Below are 20620 nucleotides of genomic sequence, written 5' to 3'. Positions count from 1 at the left end.
TTTTTTACACAATTGTGTCAAAGCTGCACCAGCTCTAACTGTGGATGTATGTTCAATTCTTCTTTTCTGTTAATGAAAGGCAGGTTACTGTTCCGCTGCCCAAATCATGTTGAAATACCCAGCATGCAACTTGTTTATTTCTTGCTGTTGTAATAGGAATAAAGGCCACTGCAATTACAATTAATGTCTGTGAGCTGGCACGAGAGGAAATCTTGGACAGCCAATTGCTCACCAGAGAGTATATTATGTCCTGAATTTAAGACCAAAGTAGAATCCATATTACTCAATGTCTTATGATGGCTAGGTTGATACTAATGTAATGCAACAAGCTTTAACCCTTTCACCACCATGGTTTGGCCTAAACCCATTGTTATCAATGGCGAATGTAGACCTGTATACAGGGAATTGGGGGGGAACAGGTTAAGAGAGAAGAAAAAGATAATGTACCAGTATCTGTTTTCTAGAACAATAAAATGATAAAATTATTATCAAAATGTACTGTACTACAGCTTTCAAACCCTTATGGAAGAAAACTTCAGCCATATTAGGAAGTAGAATAAGGCCAAATGAAAGAGAAATTGCATGTTTCTGGTAACATACGTCAGAAAATTAGGTACATGTAGGCTGGAAGAAAGTTTTTGTATTTTTCTTTTTGTTTGCTGAGACCTGTAAAATGAGATAAAATTTAGAGAATTTATTTGAAATATTTTGAAAATGTAAAAAAAATATCTAAGGTTGGCAGTTTTTCTAGGGTGGGTTGTGTTACCAGAAACACAGTGGCACATTTTTTGTTCTGCATACAAGTCCTGCGTAGCAGCTGGTAAACTTTGTTGTGTCATCTAGGAACCCTTGCTCCCTGAAAAATCTAGCTGAATGAAGTTGAGCTGTGAATGAACCACTGCATCTTTGTAGGACATCAGAATGCTAACTTTCATTTTTTTTTTGGGGGGGGGGGGGGGGGGGGGGGCATTCCAGAACTTTGATTTTGCATTCCATGAGCCCCATCTTCAATTTCCGTGCTTTTTCCAGTCGTCATTCATGTAATATTTTTTCTTTCAAAATGTGGCCCATACAACCATAGTCCCCAGAAACAAGATATTTTTTGCACAAACTTACCAGAAAAGATAATGTTAAATATTGCATTACTGCCTAACATGGGTCAAGCATTCTTCAGTCTTGACAAGCTCTTGAAACGAAATGATATCATGGTAGGTACACTGTAAACAACAATCCTGAGATTTTCACCTTTCTACAGATGGTTATGTGTTCATGGTTACTGATCCCTGACCTTGACATCAACATTGTCAGTGAACACAGGATCACCATTGTGCGGTAAACTTCTCTAAATAAATTATGTTTTTTTTTCAATAATTTGTATGTGATTATGAAACAGGTTATTCCAATGTTCTGAAAACCTCATGGACTATCAAGTGGACTTCAAGTGGATCAGCCAGGTTCACAGGAGATTGGCATTCTCATCTCTCGACACAGGCTATGCTGCCCTCACAAGGTATGTTATGAAATGCGTTTGTTTTGGAAGGTGTTTTTGCATGCATTGAGATATTTTTGATGAGTTTAACATCAAGATAAAGTTGCCGATGTTAAGAAATGTTCTCTTAACTTTGATTGCTAGGAAAGAGTCTGTATTTTCAGTGTTGTATTATCTTCCAATGGTTTGTTGCATGAGAGAAATCTTCTTACTTTGCATATTTTGCAAAATACTGCCACCTTGAACAATGCTTCTTTTAAAGGTACCGTTATAGTGGGATACCAAACCAGAATTTGCTTGTCACCTGCAATTTCTCTCATCCAGTTCTTAGAGATAGTCATAAACTTGTCACTGCAGGTATTGATCAGCCATAAATAAAACAAAATACATAATGGGTATTCATATAAATCATGGGTAAAATCAGTTGTATATTTCTTCTCTCAAAATCATATTTAAATGCCAAGCATTCATTTAAACAACCCTGAAATGTTCAGTTCTATTGGGAAGCTTTGAATTTAGTTGAGACAAGAATTCGTAAGTCAATGATAATATCATATATCGTGCATGATAGCAATGTGTTTAGTTAGGTTACTACTTTTTATTGCAAAATTTACTTGTGATACAGAAAAAAATAAAGATACAAATAAATATTAATTTTAAAGCCCCAGTGCTGCTAACTTTCGATGGTTTTTTCATTATTTTTATTTTATAAATCAATTGCAACTTCTTATTCTACTCCCCAAAGAATGTTGAAACACCCACTATTTAGCTTGTCAACTTAGCGTCTATATGTGTATAATGCATGAATATGGTTTATATTTGAATTCTAGTCCGGACCAGAAGTCAGTTTTCAACAATAACAATGCAGTTTACAACCATAGGGGCTGAGTTGACAAGCTGGATACTGTGTATATCAACATTCTTTGGGGAGAAGGATAAGGAATTATGGTTCACATTCAAAATAAAAATGGTGAAATTATCATCAAAAGTTAGCAGCACTGGGGCTTTAAAAGTATTGTCCCCCACATTTACCGGTGTGTGTGTGTGCGCCCTCAGTGGTAGACACCAGTGCAATGGACACCTTGCATCACTTAGAACTGTGTGACATTTCTGACATTTTACTGCCCTCTATCAGGTGATTGTCAAAGATTTACTTTTGTTTCTCTTTTCACGCTACTGTTGCGATATTTTGTGGCATTATTATCGGTTCACTGAACTGTAGAAACACTATTTAAAGGCTACATACCTGCCTGCAGGTACCAAGATAGAAGACAGGGTTATGTGCATCTCAAACTCAGTGTGTCTGCAACCCAACAAGCTTGTTTTAACACAGTGATAAAATATTTCTGGTGTACATATGGAAAGAGTGAAAATCTGTGAAATCAGAAATCGTGAAATCTGTTGATTGTTTTTATGTTTTTATTTTTTATCAAAAGTAAGGCCAAATCTCTTTCATTCTCCCACTCTCCCTTACACAATTGGACACTCATAAATGCAGAAACTTTTCAGTGATCATTTCTGTCTATATAGCGTGCCAGCCTTCATATAGTACATTTCCCATGTGCATGTTCTTTTAGCATACATGTATTCTAGTCAGTATTGGACTCAGTTCACTGTAGAAAATGCCCCATATTGACTGGAGTTTGGCCGCCAAAGGCTCATAACCTTCTGCAAGATGAATGCCCAGCATTATAATGTTACATGCAGAGCAGCCGTGCGGATTATGGATAAAATACACAGAGTGTTTACTGAAGTCTTAAAGAATATAAACAGTCCATCAGATATTTCCGTCTCTATTACTCCCGAGACAGGTTCAACTTAAAAGCTTTTCTTTGCCTGCTGTGTGACCCGGAGCGAGATGAGCTAGCTCTTTAATATGATAAGAAACATACATTCTGTATTATTCTGCTGTTACATATATGTTGTATTTCAGCCGGCAATTGTCCCAGTCTTGTTAGTCTAGTATCTAAACATCTGTTTCAAACTCAAAAACTTGTTTAAAGTAGTACGCGCCTCAAAATTGAAAGACTTCCTCAAGCATATATTTATCCATTCTATTTCAAAATCAAGAAAAAAAATTGGAGGGGGGGGGGGGGGTTTAACATGCAAATTTTGGTACTAGAAAAACAAATTACCCAATATTTAACGATAGTTGAAATTCAAAATGACTACAATGACTGTGTTATCTCTATATGGGAAAATAAAAATTCCCAATTTGCACAAAACTAAGGTGGTGAAAATTATATTAGCCCCATAAGCTTCAAAATGAGCCCCCACAAGTGGTAGGCCAAAAGAATATTGTAAAAGTTTGAAGATCCAACTTTCTGTCTCCGAGGCACACCCTACCGTACCTTAGACAAAGCCCCGAATAAACCATATTGATAATTCTTGTGTGGCCAGTTTCTTGTGATCGGGCTCATGATAGTATACAAGCAATCATGTACTAGGAGGCCTAAGCTAAGTGAAGTGAACTAGAAACCGGACATGGTGTCTAATGTGATTGTGTCATCATTTCCCAACGAAACTTAAATCTTCAATAATCCAGATTGGACCTTATTTCTGCCGAGAAACTATATTATGCAAACTCAGGATTATCGTGCATCTGGGATCAAGCAAAGTCACACTAAACAAAGACCTGATGCCTCATTTAATCCTAAACCTGCAAATCTGGCATTGTGTGTGGAAATCCCTTTCAAGGGTTGTCATGGCGCAAATCTGATCCCGGCACAAGGTTGTTGCGTGCGTTCCATCCAGCCGGCGTTCCCTTGGGTTTTTATGTGTGGGGGCTGTAAACCAGTGTGACTTTTGATGGATTGACCGCTAAGAATGACTTTCAATGTGTCGGCACACACTGAAACAAAATCCCCATTAAGCTTGGCATTACTTTTAATAGACTGCCAACCCCTTTGATTTCGTACACAGAGGAGCTGTGCCCTCAGCCCAACTCAAATTTCAATGGCAAACTGAAATTCAGAAACTAATGTTACAATTTGTATAAAATATAATAACAGTGAACATTCCATCAAGTCGGCTTCTATACGGTTAAAAATTTGAAGCAACAAGGGAAACTATGGATGAGTGGCTTCATTGTACAGATGTTTCCCGATAATTCCATGCAAAAGAAAATCTTAAAACAATGGCTTAAGACTGATAAGACGTTAAAAGTCCTCCCTTCTATTGTCTTAATTGTTGCCATTGAAGTTTAAGTTAGGGCAGTGAAGCCCTAAAGCCTTAAATCATGAGTAACAAAACCCAGGAAGACCCACGGTCATCTTCCTTTGAAAAAAAACCCACTTTATCCGCAATTCACTAGGATTTGCTCCATCATATTACGTGTAACTATCCTCCGCAGAAGAAAAGGTGAGATGAGAAAAACAATGCTGTGTGGTCTCATATTCACCGAACAAAAGCACGTTTGAAATCACTGTCAGGCCTATTGTGTTCCAAAGTGTAGACTGCATGGGCCATCATGTCTTGTTGCCGGCACTGGTCTAGTGACAGAGCAATTGGAAATGAAGATGTTAGCGTGACCTCGCCTTGGTTCCGCTGCTTGAAATAAACACAAGAGGTCCGCCTAGGTCTACAGTCGGGGTTGGTTCATCACAATCCGGTGGGTGTCAAAGCATGGCAGATGGTTTACATGACAAAGCCGACTGTGAGGCCCAGATGAACCGCTGTGTCAATGATGATGTTCGGTCTGCTGACTTCTGATTTCACTTGGTGCAATTTTTTCCGCTGGCTGCAGAGCTTGTCTGTTGGATTTGAATAGGCAATCCAAACTTGTCACTCTGGCGTACCGGTACATGCGTGTAAATAAACCTGATGTAATGATTTGTGATGTGGTGATGTTTAGTGTCAGTTTGATTGCACTGTTTTACAGTCTTTGGTGGAGAAAGTTCTCCGACTCAGCAACAATTCAACATGAAATGTGTTGCAGGAAAGGTGACGAGTGCTTTGAACTAAATACAAACAAGATAACATCAAATAGTCACAGGCATTTCCATTCTTCATTGAGAATAGCAGTGAAATCATTCATTTACTGCATCAGCTCATCAGAATTCTTCAACAAAAAACCTGACACAAATTGTAACGAAAAATGGAACTATGATTTTTTATACACTGTAGGTAGAATTGATCACAGACCGTGCACCAGATATTGTCAGCAAAATCCTTTTGTTGCATGAAAAGAAATGGAAGAAAACATGGTGACAAGGGAAGCATTTATGATTGACATGTTCAATGTCTTCCTGACTTTCGTACCAATACACATAAAATTGAGACCATCATGAGTGTAGACTGCCATATAGCGATGTTACTTGGGCTCAGAAACGCTTTAAACAAATTTCTCCAGTGCATTTCAAATTCGGCTAAACTTCGTGGGCAGAATGATAAACCTACAGTTATTCACAAAGATTTCAAGTAACCTTTGCTTCCACAGAGCATCAGATAACACCCTCAAATGATAATTGAGGAAAGTAAAAAAATCAGTTACTAAAATAAGTCTTGTTTTCAACTGCATGTGAATGGTTAATACTTTCTAATGGACTGGTGAATACATAGATTTGCATGAAAATGTCAAGCCTGAAAGAGAACCGGGTCCAAGTCTGTGATGTATCTATGCCAGTCTGACTTAAAGAGACTGGCTTTTTTTTCAAAATTCTATTTACATATGTATGGTAGTGGGCTCAATTAGTGGACTAAAGAGTTCTCAGGCCCTCCCCTGTCACAATGGGACAGGGTCTTATTTTAAAGTTAACTGTTGTGGCTTACATCATCAGTGGGTTTTTCCTTTTGCTCTGCAGTGTTTGTATACAGATTCATTGGAGTGACAGTGAGCTTAGTGTGAAGGGCGCTTGCAGGGAGAGCTACGTAAGTAAAAGTGTATGCTTTCTCTCTCTCTCTCTCTCTCTCTGGCGCGCGCCGCACACACACACACACACACACATACAGATACGCATATCCACAGTCATTCTGGCTAACCAGTGCATGGAGGTAAGATTTGTGTCTGCGATGAACATGCAGACCTGTCCCAGGTAACAGGTTTTACTCCACTGCATTGTGCCGTAATTAGAGCTGCCAAAGCAAACCGAAAGGATAAATCGTAGGTAAACAGCTAAAAATTCTCCGGAGTATTTGGATAGGGGAGCGGATCCTGGTCAGCGAGTAGGAATAGTTGTCCGGCAGCGTCTGGAATGAACTGTGTTGATGTTCTTTTGGTACAACTGTCAGAGATTAAACTTTGATCTGCATTTTGATTTGTTTGGTTTGATGGTGATGTGCTGGTACTCGCATTATAAATTCTTTTTTTGAGAAAGGTCCATCAATAATCTAGATTATGGAGCTAAGTTCTCTCTCATATTTTGGATTGTGGACTCAGAAATTTTTGGTTTAACAAAGACAGGGATGGGTCAGCTACTGTGCCCGTTATTTGTTGCAGTATACACATTGCAGTGCCTGGCTTCTTGGCATTGTTGCGCATTGTGAAAGGCATGGCAGATTTTCATTCTACATCAACCAGTGTGGTGCATCTCATATCTTTGTGGCACGATGCTCACAGCAGTGATTGCTTTGTGGTCGATCTTGGTTCAAAATCTGACAATTGTTGAAATGCAGTGAAGAATTCCTGCGATAGAGTGCCGTTGGATGTGTTTTCTATTCAACTGAGTTGATTATCTGCCTATACACTGTCCAGACATAATTAGATCAGTGGAGAGACGTAGAGCCTCGCATCCACATCCCAAATCTGATGCCATGGCTGATGCTGCGACTGTTGAGAAGTACTGTGGCACCATGTGACGTGAACTTTACATCACTTGAGGTGAAGATTCAGAAGAAGATACAATCAGTAGTTTCTAGTTTCTGACTTTGTTCCTTTTCTACTTGGATTACACCATGACCAATCGTTTAGTTTATGGAAATCATGATCTGTTCCGTACACCGAAAACATTGTTGATACCAGCAATTTTACCTCTTTACCTATCAGTGTAATGCACCCCATTGGGAAATCATCACTTACTGTATTACTGTATGTGTGAAATGGTCCGCCATCATTGTCTCCCCCATTTCAAATAGTTTCCGCCTTTTCAACAGTGAGCCACGTAGTAACTTTAAACTGCCGAGGTGATCCCAGCCACAATGGTAGGCTTTTGTCAAAGTGAACACTTTTTTTTTTGGGGGGGGGGTTAAGTAGGACCACAGCATTAATGGAGCGACACTGCAACTCCAATGGAGTGCATTGGCAAAGCTCTGAATCAGTGAGCATATAATGCCAGTGGTGGCAAGTGTAACTTGTGGATTACTGTTGACCCCCTCCCTCTTTGTGTGACCCTGAAGATGAGCTGCCTCTCTTTATGGTCAACTCAATCACTGATACTTTTATCACCAAGTGCATGAACTCTTTTTCTCAAATTATTACCTCCAAAATGTGGTACGCTTTTTTCTTATTACTCACTCATACCTGAGAAGCAGACGACGCCAATGGACAGCAGATCAAGTGCTTTAACACGGTATTCAAAAAGTTGCAGTCCTCAAAATGTCTCTTAAAAAAGTTTCCCAAAGTGCGCCCTTGAGTCTTTTGAGAGTTCAAGCAGATGGTGTATACTGATACAAAGCTGTCCTATGTTATTACAACAACCGCTAGTCTGAGAAGTTAAATTTCTCTAGTAAACGTATATGTTTCAAAATACCCTATGAGAAAAACTGAAACTGTGTCTCTCCTTTTCTTTTTTCCTTCGTGTTTTTCTTATCCGATGGTTTGATGTCGGCAATTAGAAATACCGTCAGACACCTGACGTGTGTGCAGGATATTCATTACCCATGCCTGCTCAAGAGGCTAATTTTCAACATTTATTTTGTAACTGGTCTGTGTTTATTGTGGATAATATGACCCCTAACTCCCCGCCGCACTGAAAGTCTCTCTTCACACGCGGCGCGTTTATTTTACCTCAAACGGTTCTCGATTTACTCAGCGCGAGACAAGAGGTTAGAATTACTCGTTTCAAGCTCGTGGTCTTACTGTTTTTTATCAATCACTCTGGACAGAGAGTCGTCTGTCGCCTCGTGTCCGGACAACTGATATACACTGTGGGAACACTGGAACAAGTCTTTTGCAGTTTTTGGGGGGCAAGCAGCTTTCAAGTGAAAAAGTGTTTGGATGAAATCCTGCAAGGAAAAGGATCCCTGACCCTGTGAAAGCTGAGTTCTGGTTTGCTTAACCCAATCACCCCCCAATTCATGTTTATGGATCCATCAAAGCATTAAGAACAATGGGGGTACACCAAAGTGCAGTGGTGTCAAAGGGGTTACGGAAATTGACAATCAGAAACTGACTCCTTCGATTGAGTTGAAAGAGAAATTATTGTACTTCGATCAGCTTCAAAGCCTTATAAAGTTAACTTTTTTCAATAACTATTACAATGAAATACAATGTATTTATCATCTTTAGTGTCTCACCAGTGTAATGATTTTAAGGTAGTATGCACCGCGAAAGTGAGAGACTCTAAACTTTGACCAAACTTTCTTCAAGGAAGCTTTTGACCGTTCTCTTATCAAGTCAAGAATAAAAATCAGGGCCATCGTGTAAATTTTGGTGCTAGAGAAACAAATTACCTGACACTTACCAATACTAGATATTCAAAATGGCCACCATTTCTATTTTAATTCTGTCGGGAAAAATAAATTTTTCCTTTTTCGAAAAACTAAGACGGTGAAAATGTTTCTTACTTCACAAGCTTTAAAATGAGGCCCTACAAGTGGTAGATCAGAAAAGAATTGTAAAAACTGAGTCCAAATATCGAATATTAAAAGAGATGGAGTTATGAGGAATAAACTATACATCAGCTTCAAAACTTGCAGTTCTCTTGTCTTCAAATATAGGTAACTGTCAACATGAAATAGAAAATTATCTTTAGTGTTCAGGTGAATGTTTCATTTTTATGGCAACATGTATTAGAAACGAAGATGTACACTTGTTTTTTTTAAACCGTGCATTCCCAATTAGTGGAATCTATAAGGAATATGCTACATACAGAGTTTCAACATCTGATTATGAAAAATAGAATTAGATTTGAATGACTGTTGGCCTGATTGAAAAAAGGGTGTGAATATTTTGGTGTGCCAAACTGTAAAGTGTAACGGGTAACTGTATTGGAATAGACTGTTTATCTCATGGGAGGGCCTGTCATCATACCAGCATTCACGATAATCAGTTTGCCTCCAGCGTTTCATTCAATTCACCGTGTGCAAACACCTTTTTGGCACCGGACTGAACTTTGAGAAGCCAAACTTGTGTTTGTGTTTGGCATTCCTGGCCATATACCCTTACAGTGCGCTGCAGTGAAGGTGTCTTTATTACAGCAATCAAAGCGTTACCGAGTAGGCCGCGAACAAAGTGGGGCACGTGTGGTATAGCGGTTTAGTGTGTCAAAGACACTGGTGAAAATGAACCACATTTTAGAATAAAAGATTTATCAAAGACAAAGCCACCCCCCTCACCTTCCTCTCTATTCAAGGAATGGCATTTGCCCCAATAGGTCCCTCCAAGGTTAAGTGCTATATTTATAGCCCGTTTACCAGGTTGCATACAGGTAAAGACTCTAAGCTTAAGCTGCCTCTAAGTATTTCTCTTTCACTGCCAAATTTTTTGCCACAACCTCCATTCTTTTCTATGGCAAAACTAATGGACTGGTAGGTCTGTATTGAGAGCATTGTACACTCTTTTGCCACTTACATTCCAGCCCCTCTGAATTGTTACTGTAATAAGATGTATGGATCCATTTATATTTTCTTCAAAGAAGGGAAGAATGACTTATACGATTACTTTCCTACACTTCAATATTAGAAGCAGCATAATTAAAAGAATTGTCGTTTTTCGATAATTATACTCCCATTATTGTAATGATAAAAAAGCTTCCATACTCTCTATAGATGTTGTTATTTCTTGGCCAGGTCTGCAATATTTGTGGTGATAAACGACCTGAAAACTTGAGAATGTAGTAAATACTGTATATTTAGGCTCTCATTTATAATGTACAAATAAGACAAATTCTCCATGTTGCAGCACTGATCAAGGTTTCCTCAGACTTACAGACATGTATGCAAATAGTAAAACATCATATTTTTCTAACTCATCATTCATTAAATGAGGGCAGTGGCGTTTCTCAACTCTCACACGTGGCATATCATGTTTTAGCTGATCAAACTGATCTCACATTCTTCTTAAACCATGGAAAGAATTTCAAAAGTCCTTGGCCGTGACTGATTATAAAAGGCAGTTTTCTTATTCGGTGTGGCTTGATCAACAGAAACATGATAGTTTGTGAAGAGAAAGAAGCAAATGGTAGCGAATGTTTTAAAGGGGTAACATGATATGTTTGAGTATGAAACATACATACTGAATGTTATTCTACATATATGAGTAAGTGAATTGAAAATATTGTTACTGTCAAGATTTTACACAGCTTATACTTGTACATTCTTTATTAGGTATGTAATCCCTGTTTGTCTCAACCTTTTTGCTGTCCTTGGGGAAACTATTTCGTCTAATTGATTTTTTGTAAACTTCTGGTTGAAATAAAATTTGATATAAGTACAATTGTCAGCAAATTTCTTCCTGTATTGTAAGTTGTTCATTTATTCTTATTTGATGTGTATTTAGTACCTTGCGTTCCTATGGAACATGACAGACTGTAGCATATTCCGTTGTATTAGGGAATCTGAAATTGTAGAATTTGACTTTGCAGAAGCCGTGCAATGGCTCGGTCTTAGTTTTCATGGCAGGGCTCCGAAGAGACTCACCTGATTGATTTTTATGATTTGATACCTTTAAAGCGTTAGGATGAGTTACAAGTTGGCAAACAGTGGCCGGGTTTATGTGCGTACAGTGGCCAGCATTGTCCAGGCCTACTGGGATGAAACGCCATGAAGACTTTTTGGTCAAATGAAGCCATTAATGACCGTGCGTGGTGGGAAAAAATCAAAAACTGCCATTGAAATGGGCAACTTTTTCCCATAGCTGTATATAATGTCATTTTCAAAGCTTGGTGATAGTCTTGTCTTGACTGTCACATTGGAGGGGACCTGCCTGACATGCAGTTGTCACCCCTACACACTGAATGGACTTGAACACCACTCATTTGCTATTCATGTGAAGTTTATGTAAACAGTGCTGTCATGATCCAACGCCTAGGGGTGATAGCCTCATAAAAAAAGAAAATAAGATTAGTTTGCGTACACACTCACAAGTCCACCACTTTATCTCTTGCCTACTTCAGATGCGTGCCGAGTGTGCCATACCAAGGAAGAAAGCAGAGTGTAGCTATCCAGGGGGTGAAATCATCCGGTCCGGAGTCTGTACAGTCAGCCCAGCCCAGCCACTGGCACTGGTAGCGGAGATCGGTATCTGTACAAAAGTGCCAGCCAGCCAGCTGCGTGTGGATAATTATTGTCCCTCAGTTGCTCCTGATAGCGAACCACTTCAAAACTTCCGTTCGCTCCCTGAACTCTGAAACAAGGCCGTCTTATTAAGCTGCGGAGGCACTCTCTACCCCATCACAGCTACTGCTGCAAGCCGTGCCAACTCACTGCAAGCAGACAGGAGCTTGCCAGCTGCAGTTATCTGGGAAAAGTTTCCTCAAGCAACAGGAAATAATGGACCACCACAAAGATAGATACCAACCCATCATCTGGAATCTCTGCCGAATGTGGATTTGGGGACTATTCCTCATTCAGGTCAGTAAATTCATTTTTTCCACATTTTTTATTTTTTAAACTTTATATGAAAATAGTTTTTGTTTCAACTACTTTCTCATTGCCTTCAGTTTTCTGTAAAATCGTCAGTATTGCAAAATGAAATAAAAGTTATTTTTCATAAAACCATGTCTTTTGTTGATTTAGTCTAAATTTATACAACTCTCTTTTTACCTTCAAACTTTTAAGAATATTTAGGTGTATTAATCAGTCTGATTAGTGCTAGTGAGGGTCTGAGGATCTGTGAGTGAAATCAGAGATTTCCAGGCATCCAGAAAGTACTCAGGAACACACGTACATGCTGGAATCTTCAGGGAAATTATATAGTAAACAGAGTTGCCCTTACCAAAATATATTTGGATATTTACATAAAGCATATAGAATTATATACCCAAATATATATTATAAACACACATTGTGTGTGGATATTCAATAGACAGGACCTAGACTTCAGTAGTCGCTTCACTGGCACCCTTGTAGTAAGTAGATTTCTGAATCAGTGTATACTTCCATGGTGCTTGTTGTTTTACGAATCCTGATAATTCTTGATGCAAAGTTTTACTGCCCTTGCTAAGTATTGTATGCCTGTGAAATTTTCCACCCCATTAAACACTTGTACGGTATCAACACAGGCGCCAGCTTGAAAGCTGGCCAACAAACTCATCCAAGCTTTCCGATTTTACTGCACAGATTTTCAACTGTGGGAATCCTCTGGAACTTTTTTTATTGGTATAAATGTGCATCAGTGGTGGAAGTGTTTCAACGTGACAAACCCACCAATCAGATAATCTTATCCAATTATTGATCATTTTGTCAGTCTAGACTTGAACGTTGTTGTGAGTTACCCATACTGTAATCATGGTTACTCTATCCGTGCTTTAATGAACTCTGGAAACTACTTTTTGTTTTGATTGGCAGAAAAAATTTCTTCAAGCGTGTCTGTCGCCTTTATTACTACTGACATGAAAGATGTACTTTGCAGTGTTCCTGTTCATTCATTCCTCTTTATGCAGTCTACCATTCTCAAATGCGTTCAGATATAATTGGTGTCACTTATTAACAAAAAAGATAGTCGTGACTTTTTATGAAATTCATTCATCTTTGTTTTTCAACAAAACAAATGTATATACAGATTTAGATCAGCCTTGTGAACATATTGGAGTGTGTATATTATGCAATGTTGTGGTTGATAAATGAATTCTAGTCCGGACTGAAGGTCAGTTTCAACATACAGGGCAAGTTGACTACATGAAATTTGTTGCATTTTGACATGGTTTTAGGAAAAGAACAATAAATCTGACCTTACAGACAGGGCAAATAATCTGAATTGAGAAAACATCAGAAGTCATATAAAATGGAGATAAGAGTCAAACTGCTCGTCTCAGAAATCATTGTTGGCAGAGATCTCCAATTTACAATGCCAATGTAAACATAGTCACTTGGACTGATCCTAAACGAAAGGCTGATACAATTGCCGTTGACTGAGCATATTTCAAAGGTGTGATGTCGTTAACAGGCTGTGACAGATGCATGATTCCGAATGCTAGAATGATAATTTTCCACAGGACAGCAAGATGTGACAGAATGTATATCAATAAAATATTGAAATCATATTATTTCATACTTTGCTCACAAAACTTTGAAGTGCCATACTATCATTAAGGTAGAAGGTGCCTCAGGGACAGATATTTGGAATCTCAGAATTCTACAATTCTTTTCTGATCTACCTCTTGTGGGGGCTCATTTTAAAGCTCTTGGAGAGAGAAAAACTTTCACTCCTTTAGTGTTTCGAAAATCCAAATTTTTCCCATTGAGTTAACATAGGGATGGAGGCCATTTTGAATTTCAAATATCGCAAAATGTTAGGTAATTTGTTTCGCTAGTTCCAAACTTTGCACGGTGACCCCCGATTTTTATTGTTGATTTGGTTAAAAAATGGTTGAAAGATTCATTTAGGAAAGTTTGAGCAAAAGTTTAAGTCTTTCGCTTTCAAGGTGCATACTACCTTAAATTGCACATAGGTGTGTTGTTCTCTTTATTACTATATTTATTGTGAAGGGCTGCAGTAAATAATACCAGCTTTCAAAGAGCGTGTGTTTTATTATCAAATGTATATGCAAATAATAAAATTCAAACCCAATAGGCAAGAAATGTTTGGTTTCTTTGCCTCAAGAAGGAAATACTGTCTTGAAAACAGTCGGGAAATTTTATTAAAGGACCTATCTTTATGACCAATTTGACCTTGAGTTGATTTATATTACCAACCTGCCAATGTCAGTCAATTTGAAAAGTCAGAAAGTTAGCTTCAAGGGACATGATAGAGGATCTTTGGTCAAATGTAAAGCTCTGTCATCGATTTTTCATCTTAGAAAAATTTTCCCGGGCAAAATGTGTGTGTGTCCGTTTCCTTGTTACGGCTGGTTTGATCGGTGGCAGCAGTCAGGGTCATGTACACACAGCTGGGAAGGGTTGAAACAGTGAAGGCTGTAAAGGATAGATTATTACATTTCTGAGATTTGTTTTCTTGTAGTAATAAACCCCTGAATGCCATACATCACTCCACATAAACCCAAAACATGCCAGTCCTGGTTAATCTTGTTTACCAAAACAGAGTAGATGAAATAATCAATTTGTTAGGGAGTCAAGGCTAAGTTCAGTGTCCAGGAATGTGTTTCAATCAGTGAGTAAGAAAATCTAAACCCCTCTGTAATCACTGGATTAAATTGCTGACCCTTACAACTGCTGAGAGGACCCTCTGCTGTAACTTGAGAATCAGTTCTGTTTTCAATAAACAGCTTCATCAATTTGTCAAATTCTGTCGGGGAGCAGTTAACTCGATTTCAGACCAGAGGAGATAAGCATTCAAATGATGAAAACTTCAAATTGATGAAATATTCACAGGAAAATGTGTTATATAAAATCTTGATTCAAAAAATATGAGCGTAGGCTACTTTGCATTTTAAAAATTGATTTTCGGAAAGGCAAAATGTTGTTTGTTTATACTGATTACCCATGGTGCTTCATGGCAGGCCTTTGCAGATTCAGGTTCCTATATTGCAAAAGTAACTGCAGAGAAGTTCCAGGTTTTATTTGTGAACACCTTATTTTCAATATAAGTCCAATGCAACTCTGAGAATATGCCACATTCTTGTCCTGTGTTTGTATTTTTATTAACTTGTCAATTTAAAACTTTGAAAAGGGTAACTGTAACTGTGTCTTCATTAGACTGAACTCAGTAATGTAATGAAAGTGAAGTGATAAGTCGGCGTTCTTCAAATTCCTGACCCGAGGGAGTTGAAGTAGATTGAAGATTGTTTTGTGACTAAGCATATTCCCCTGGGTCAAAAAAGACAAATTCTAAGGAAATGTGATTGTAGTTTGATAATCCCTGAAACAAATGATTGTAACAGTCGCTATTGAGTAACAGAGATCACATGATTCGCCGTTCCACCAATCAGCAGCCAGTCCGACTGACCAATACTCACAAAGGTTGCGCAATAATCAGAGGAAATACTCCAATATACTTCGGTGAAATGCAGCAAAAGAAAGCACAAACCCAAAGGCCAAAAATGTGAAGGATTTGTTTCTCATCCCAGTGCATTGATCTAGTCTGGCAGGATTTCCTTTTGTCTGTGCTTACTGGAAAAGAGTTAGAAAATGATGTGCTATGCACAGCCCAAAATCTCATTGTCAGCCAATTCACTCATATACTCACTGTACATTTTCAAACACTGAACTTATTATTGTCTCCTAACACTGCTCTGGGTTTTACCAAAATAGAATCCGTACAATTTTTGCTGCCTGGCAGCCTGTGAGCATTACATGTTTTGGTGTTTGGTTCATGCAAACTCAAAAACTTCAAGAGTAAAATAAAACTCTGCATTGCCGTATCATTTTTAAAACAGATATATGATGAGAAACTAAGAGAAACAAGACGTCCCGTGTGCGATGAATGTTTCCTCACCAAGTACCTTGGGAGTGCCCTTACATTGATGATCTATCCCAGAATGCACCAGTTGAAGTCTGCTCTGAGTAAAAGCATAGATCTTTACAAACACAAGTAATAACAAAAATATTTTGAATCTTTACCGCACATTTTATTTCAATTTTTTTTCTTCAAAACCCAGAGAACAATGTGCACATTTTTCAACAAGAAAAATCATGTCAGTAATGTAAAACTCATTGCTCCTTACCCCCCAAATTGTTATTTTCTTTAATTTGGAAAGCAATTTACAGGACTGCATGAATAAAGGTCATAGAGTATCTGCTTGTGGGTTCAAATCTTGACCTGCCGAGTACAAATATTGCAGGCCGTAATCTCCAGTTTGATAACATACCCATTAATGGATGTTACAGAAAGCCTTATCTGAAAATGGCTATCCCTACTTGATGAGGAACGACTCATTTTCAAGTGCCTCAAAAACAAGTTTCACAGATTTTGGGTCACTGCTCTGGGTTTTACCAAAATAGAATCCGTACAAGTTTTGCTGCCGAGTGATAGAAGATTGTAGGAAATTTGCCAAAGAAGATAATTTTTATTCATAAATGAAAATTTATATCACAGTTTGTCATCTTTTATCTAGAAAACATAATTGAGCATTCTTCAAAAAGTGAACCATGCAACCACATAGTTGGAGGCAGATAGATGAAAGTATCTGAGAGAAGCGTGTCATTGCTAATCATATTGTGTGTCAAAAGTCAAATTTAAAAGAACTAAGAAAATGGCGTACCACTTTGAAATACCATCATCCTGTTTCTAAAACCACAGTACGGATTTTCAAAGTTAACACATGCTATCATAGGGGAATAGTTGTTTAAAATTTCTTTCGCGGGACTTCTGTTATAAGAACACAGTAACCCAATGGCAACTTATCTTTTGTTCGTTGCCGCTGTGTGGATTCAACAAGGATTTTATTTGTCAACGCTTCTTCATTTTGGTCACAAGAGATAGCTATAGTATCGACTGGTTGATTGTGTTTGCTTCAAGTGTATTTCCACCAATAAATTGGGAATCTCTATAACAGTTGTGTTAAATGCAGGGATTTCCCAAGTCAGTGTCTCTCGAAGTGATTGCCTCAGTAGGAAAGATTACATGTCTTTTAAGATGAAATAGAGAAGCAGTGTTTTCTTCTATCCGTTGACTTTCTCTTGTCATTGAAATCAGAAATAGAAAACCAGCAGCACTGTGCCTTGTAAAGGTAAAGTCTTGTGAAGAGGAGTTGACCCTTGGAATGCCAAAGTCAATTTTTATCACCTTTATTAAATATATTCCATTCAATTTTTTTCAGATTTATGCCAGAATTTTGATCAAAACTGTAGCAAATGAAATGTGATGTCCATTTTTTCCAAAATCATCAGAAAAAGTACAGAAAATTTCATAAAAATTGGTAAAATGTTGCTCTAAAATGTTAGTTGGAAAAAGGGTACAGCACTCAGAGTCTCATGAACAAACATTGACTTTCAACAATTTGGTCTCCAATGGATGGGCCTTGTTGGGATCCATTACCTATGCGGATACCTATATATTGTAAAGCATTTAAATTAGCCCAGGCCGTACTTTCATCATCATGGTAACCTGTAATATGCCCGTTGCCATAGGATATTTAAGAGGTTATAAAAACATTTTCAGTTGATAGTCCCCATTCTGTTATGTTGCAATGTTTCATTCAAGAAACAAGTACAGAAAAGTATAATGAAGATATTACTTCCAAGAAAGGTATTTTATTTGCCAGAAAGTGTACAGAAATTATTCAGTTATGTGCAAGAAATAACTTGTTATTTTCCAAAAATTGCAATAAATCCAGCTAAATCTCACCTAAAACTGAAGTCAATAAGAGGAAGAGAAATTTAGTTAAGAATTAATTAAGAAACTTACAACATAAGGTGCAATCAATTGGTTTGGTTGAGAAGATTCTGTAAAAGTGTTTCAGAAATCACTTTATTCATGCGTTAGTTTCTTCAATATCCCTGTCCTCCAGTTGCATTTTTCCTGGTAAATGTTTGTATAGATTGTGGTTGCCTGGACAACCAAATGATCCGGCAGGTGGTGTTCCTTCCTGAAATAGTATCACCACTGCTGTCTGGGTCTTGAAAATTGTGGTGTTTTAAGGTTGGGAAACTTTTCAGTTGCAGTTTACCATGAATGATTTATTCATGCAGTTCGAATATGCCCGGAAATTTTTCCATGCAGAACATTTAATCGAAGTTGCACTTCACAAAAAAGCAGCCATTACTGGTTGGCTTCACTTTACGTAACCATGGTCACAGCAATGTCAACAAGCTTCTTTGGATCTACAGATAAACCTCCTGGTGTGTGCGTGTTTGTCTGTTGCCATGGATACATTTCCCGGCTGCATTACTGAAGTAAGGTACAGGACATGTAAGATTCTGTTTGCAGCCTCTGTCATTGTGCAAAGTCCAGTGAGATATAAGCCGAGGGCTTTGAAACAGATTTTTTTCAAAGAAAATTGATATTGCAGTTACATGTAATAATGCCACCCATTTTCTTTCAGCAAATTGTACAACATTACAACAGCTTATTCATGAAGGCCATCAAAAAGTTGTAAATGGAAAAAAAAAACAATTGCCACTCACGAGTAACTGCTGTAGGTTGTTAAGGCTACACGATTGGCACGTTTCTCGATTTGACTGCGTAACAACCATACGCTTCTTCTTTTGTCTGTCTTTTGCTCTCTTTGTAACAATCTGCCACCCGAGTACCTTAATTTTTTTTTGTCCAAAGGTAGTGAATGTTGTAAATTAGAGGCTTGGTGCAAAAACAACACGGAGAAAAGAGAAGAGGTGAACCTGTGTGTGGTCCCGGTCCAAATCAATTCACTAATCACACTTTCTGGGCATCGGTGATCATTGTAAAGCCTTTCACTGGGTACAGTAATCCTGGAGTTTTTCGGCCAGTGTAAATAGTCTCCCATGCAAATTCTCTGCAAATACGGCAGTTTTTTTTCTCTGATCAGTTTCTCCCGGTGTTCTTTGAGAGCCATTCATCTGGAAGAGCAGAGGGAAAAGCTGTGCATCCATGTGGAATAATGAGAGAATCTACACTGATCCACACCCATGGTCTGATCAAGAATGCCTCACCGTCATTTTTTTTTCAAAATTGGTTTGCAAAATCTCACATTTTTCCTTGATTTTTGTGTTTTGCTTTTTATAATCAGCAGTCGTTTGTAATGGCCACGCAGCTGAAAGTCACGTCAGGCGGAGTCATTAAGTTAATTACGTTATACTGTACCTGGTCAATACCTGTGTCTTGCTAACCAAACATCAGCATCCTTTGTTTTTTGCTGAATACAACCTGCGGGACGCCAGCCCACTTTAACACATTTTGCACAGCCTCGGAAAACAAACCTGTGAATTGGACGAAAAGGCTTCTCTGCTGGTACTGTAGCTGCATTCTTGAAAACATGAATTCCAGACAGTGGTCAAATTTATAAAAGTCCCTTAAGAACTTGTATATTTTGCACACTAGTGTGTAAATTGAAGAGCTCTCTCGTTTTTTATTTGGCATGTATATTTAGAGCTAACTGCTATGTGGGGTAAGGTGCCGGCATTTTACGTTCCACTGTCTGCATAGATCCCGAACACAAAGAGGACAACCTTTGCCTTTGTCAGGAATTTCAGCCGACAATGCACAGGGTACAGATAAAATGTACCTGGTATTTCCAGTGTCTGGGAAAGTTATTTCTCCCGTACGTGACATGGATTTTCAGTGTTTGAACTGGATGTTCACTGTGTGTACATTATAGTAATTCGGGCATCCAAAGCCTTTCCAGCGTAGAATACAAAGTCTAAAAGTGATGATGGAGTTATTGTACTGCATCAAGCAATGTGTTCCCCCCTTGTACAGCGACTTTAATTAGTGATTAGTAGCATACTGATTGGGTAATTAGCAGAGATCAACACATTCTTGCAATGTTTGACCACGCTGCAAAGTTCAACATCGCCCAGCCAGGAGTGGAGTAACAGTCAGCTGTGAAAATGCCGTAACCTGGTAAGGTTGGCTGGGGCCGGGTGTGTGGTCAGTTGACCTCTTTGAAAACCTGGGTGAAAAGAAATTTTTCAGTCTTTGTTAAGGTTACGTCAAATTGCCGATACCTACGTCATTAGGTCCAGTCGGTTTTCCCGTCCTGTGTGATTGTTTGGGTTCCTCATCGGAGTGTTAATTAACTAAATGAAACTATATTTGTATGATAGACGAGCTTTCCCAGGAGTTGAGGTGACACTGAAATAACAGATGAGAAAGTTAAAGAAAATTGCCTTTTTACTAAAAAGTACAGTGACTACATACTTTCGCTGATTGACATACATGTACCACTGTTATATGAAAATGCTCTGAATGTGTGAACTTGCAAGTCAGTTTGTCTGTTA

General features: G+C 38.3%; 1 protein-coding gene across 1 annotated transcript in view; it reads left to right on the top strand.

Moving 5' to 3' along the window:
* LOC139117262 (A disintegrin and metalloproteinase with thrombospondin motifs 18-like) overlaps window positions 1-20620 on the top strand; it is a 151908-nt gene that overhangs the window by 4176 nt on the left and 127112 nt on the right. The window contains exons 2-4 of the mRNA XM_070680210.1: window positions 1394-1510; window positions 6292-6358; window positions 11761-12217. Coding sequence (XP_070536311.1) covers window positions 12137-12217 — 81 coding nt within the window. The 5' untranslated portion in view covers window positions 1394-1510; window positions 6292-6358; window positions 11761-12136. The remainder of the gene's footprint in view (window positions 1-1393; window positions 1511-6291; window positions 6359-11760; window positions 12218-20620) is intronic.

The sequence above is a fragment of the Ptychodera flava genome, chromosome 18, assembly GCF_041260155.1.
Source record: "Ptychodera flava strain L36383 chromosome 18, AS_Pfla_20210202, whole genome shotgun sequence".
Taxonomy (NCBI): Eukaryota; Metazoa; Hemichordata; class Enteropneusta; family Ptychoderidae; genus Ptychodera; species Ptychodera flava.
The sequence above is the reverse complement of the archived record's forward strand: the minus strand, read 5'-3'. Positions and strand labels throughout refer to the sequence as shown.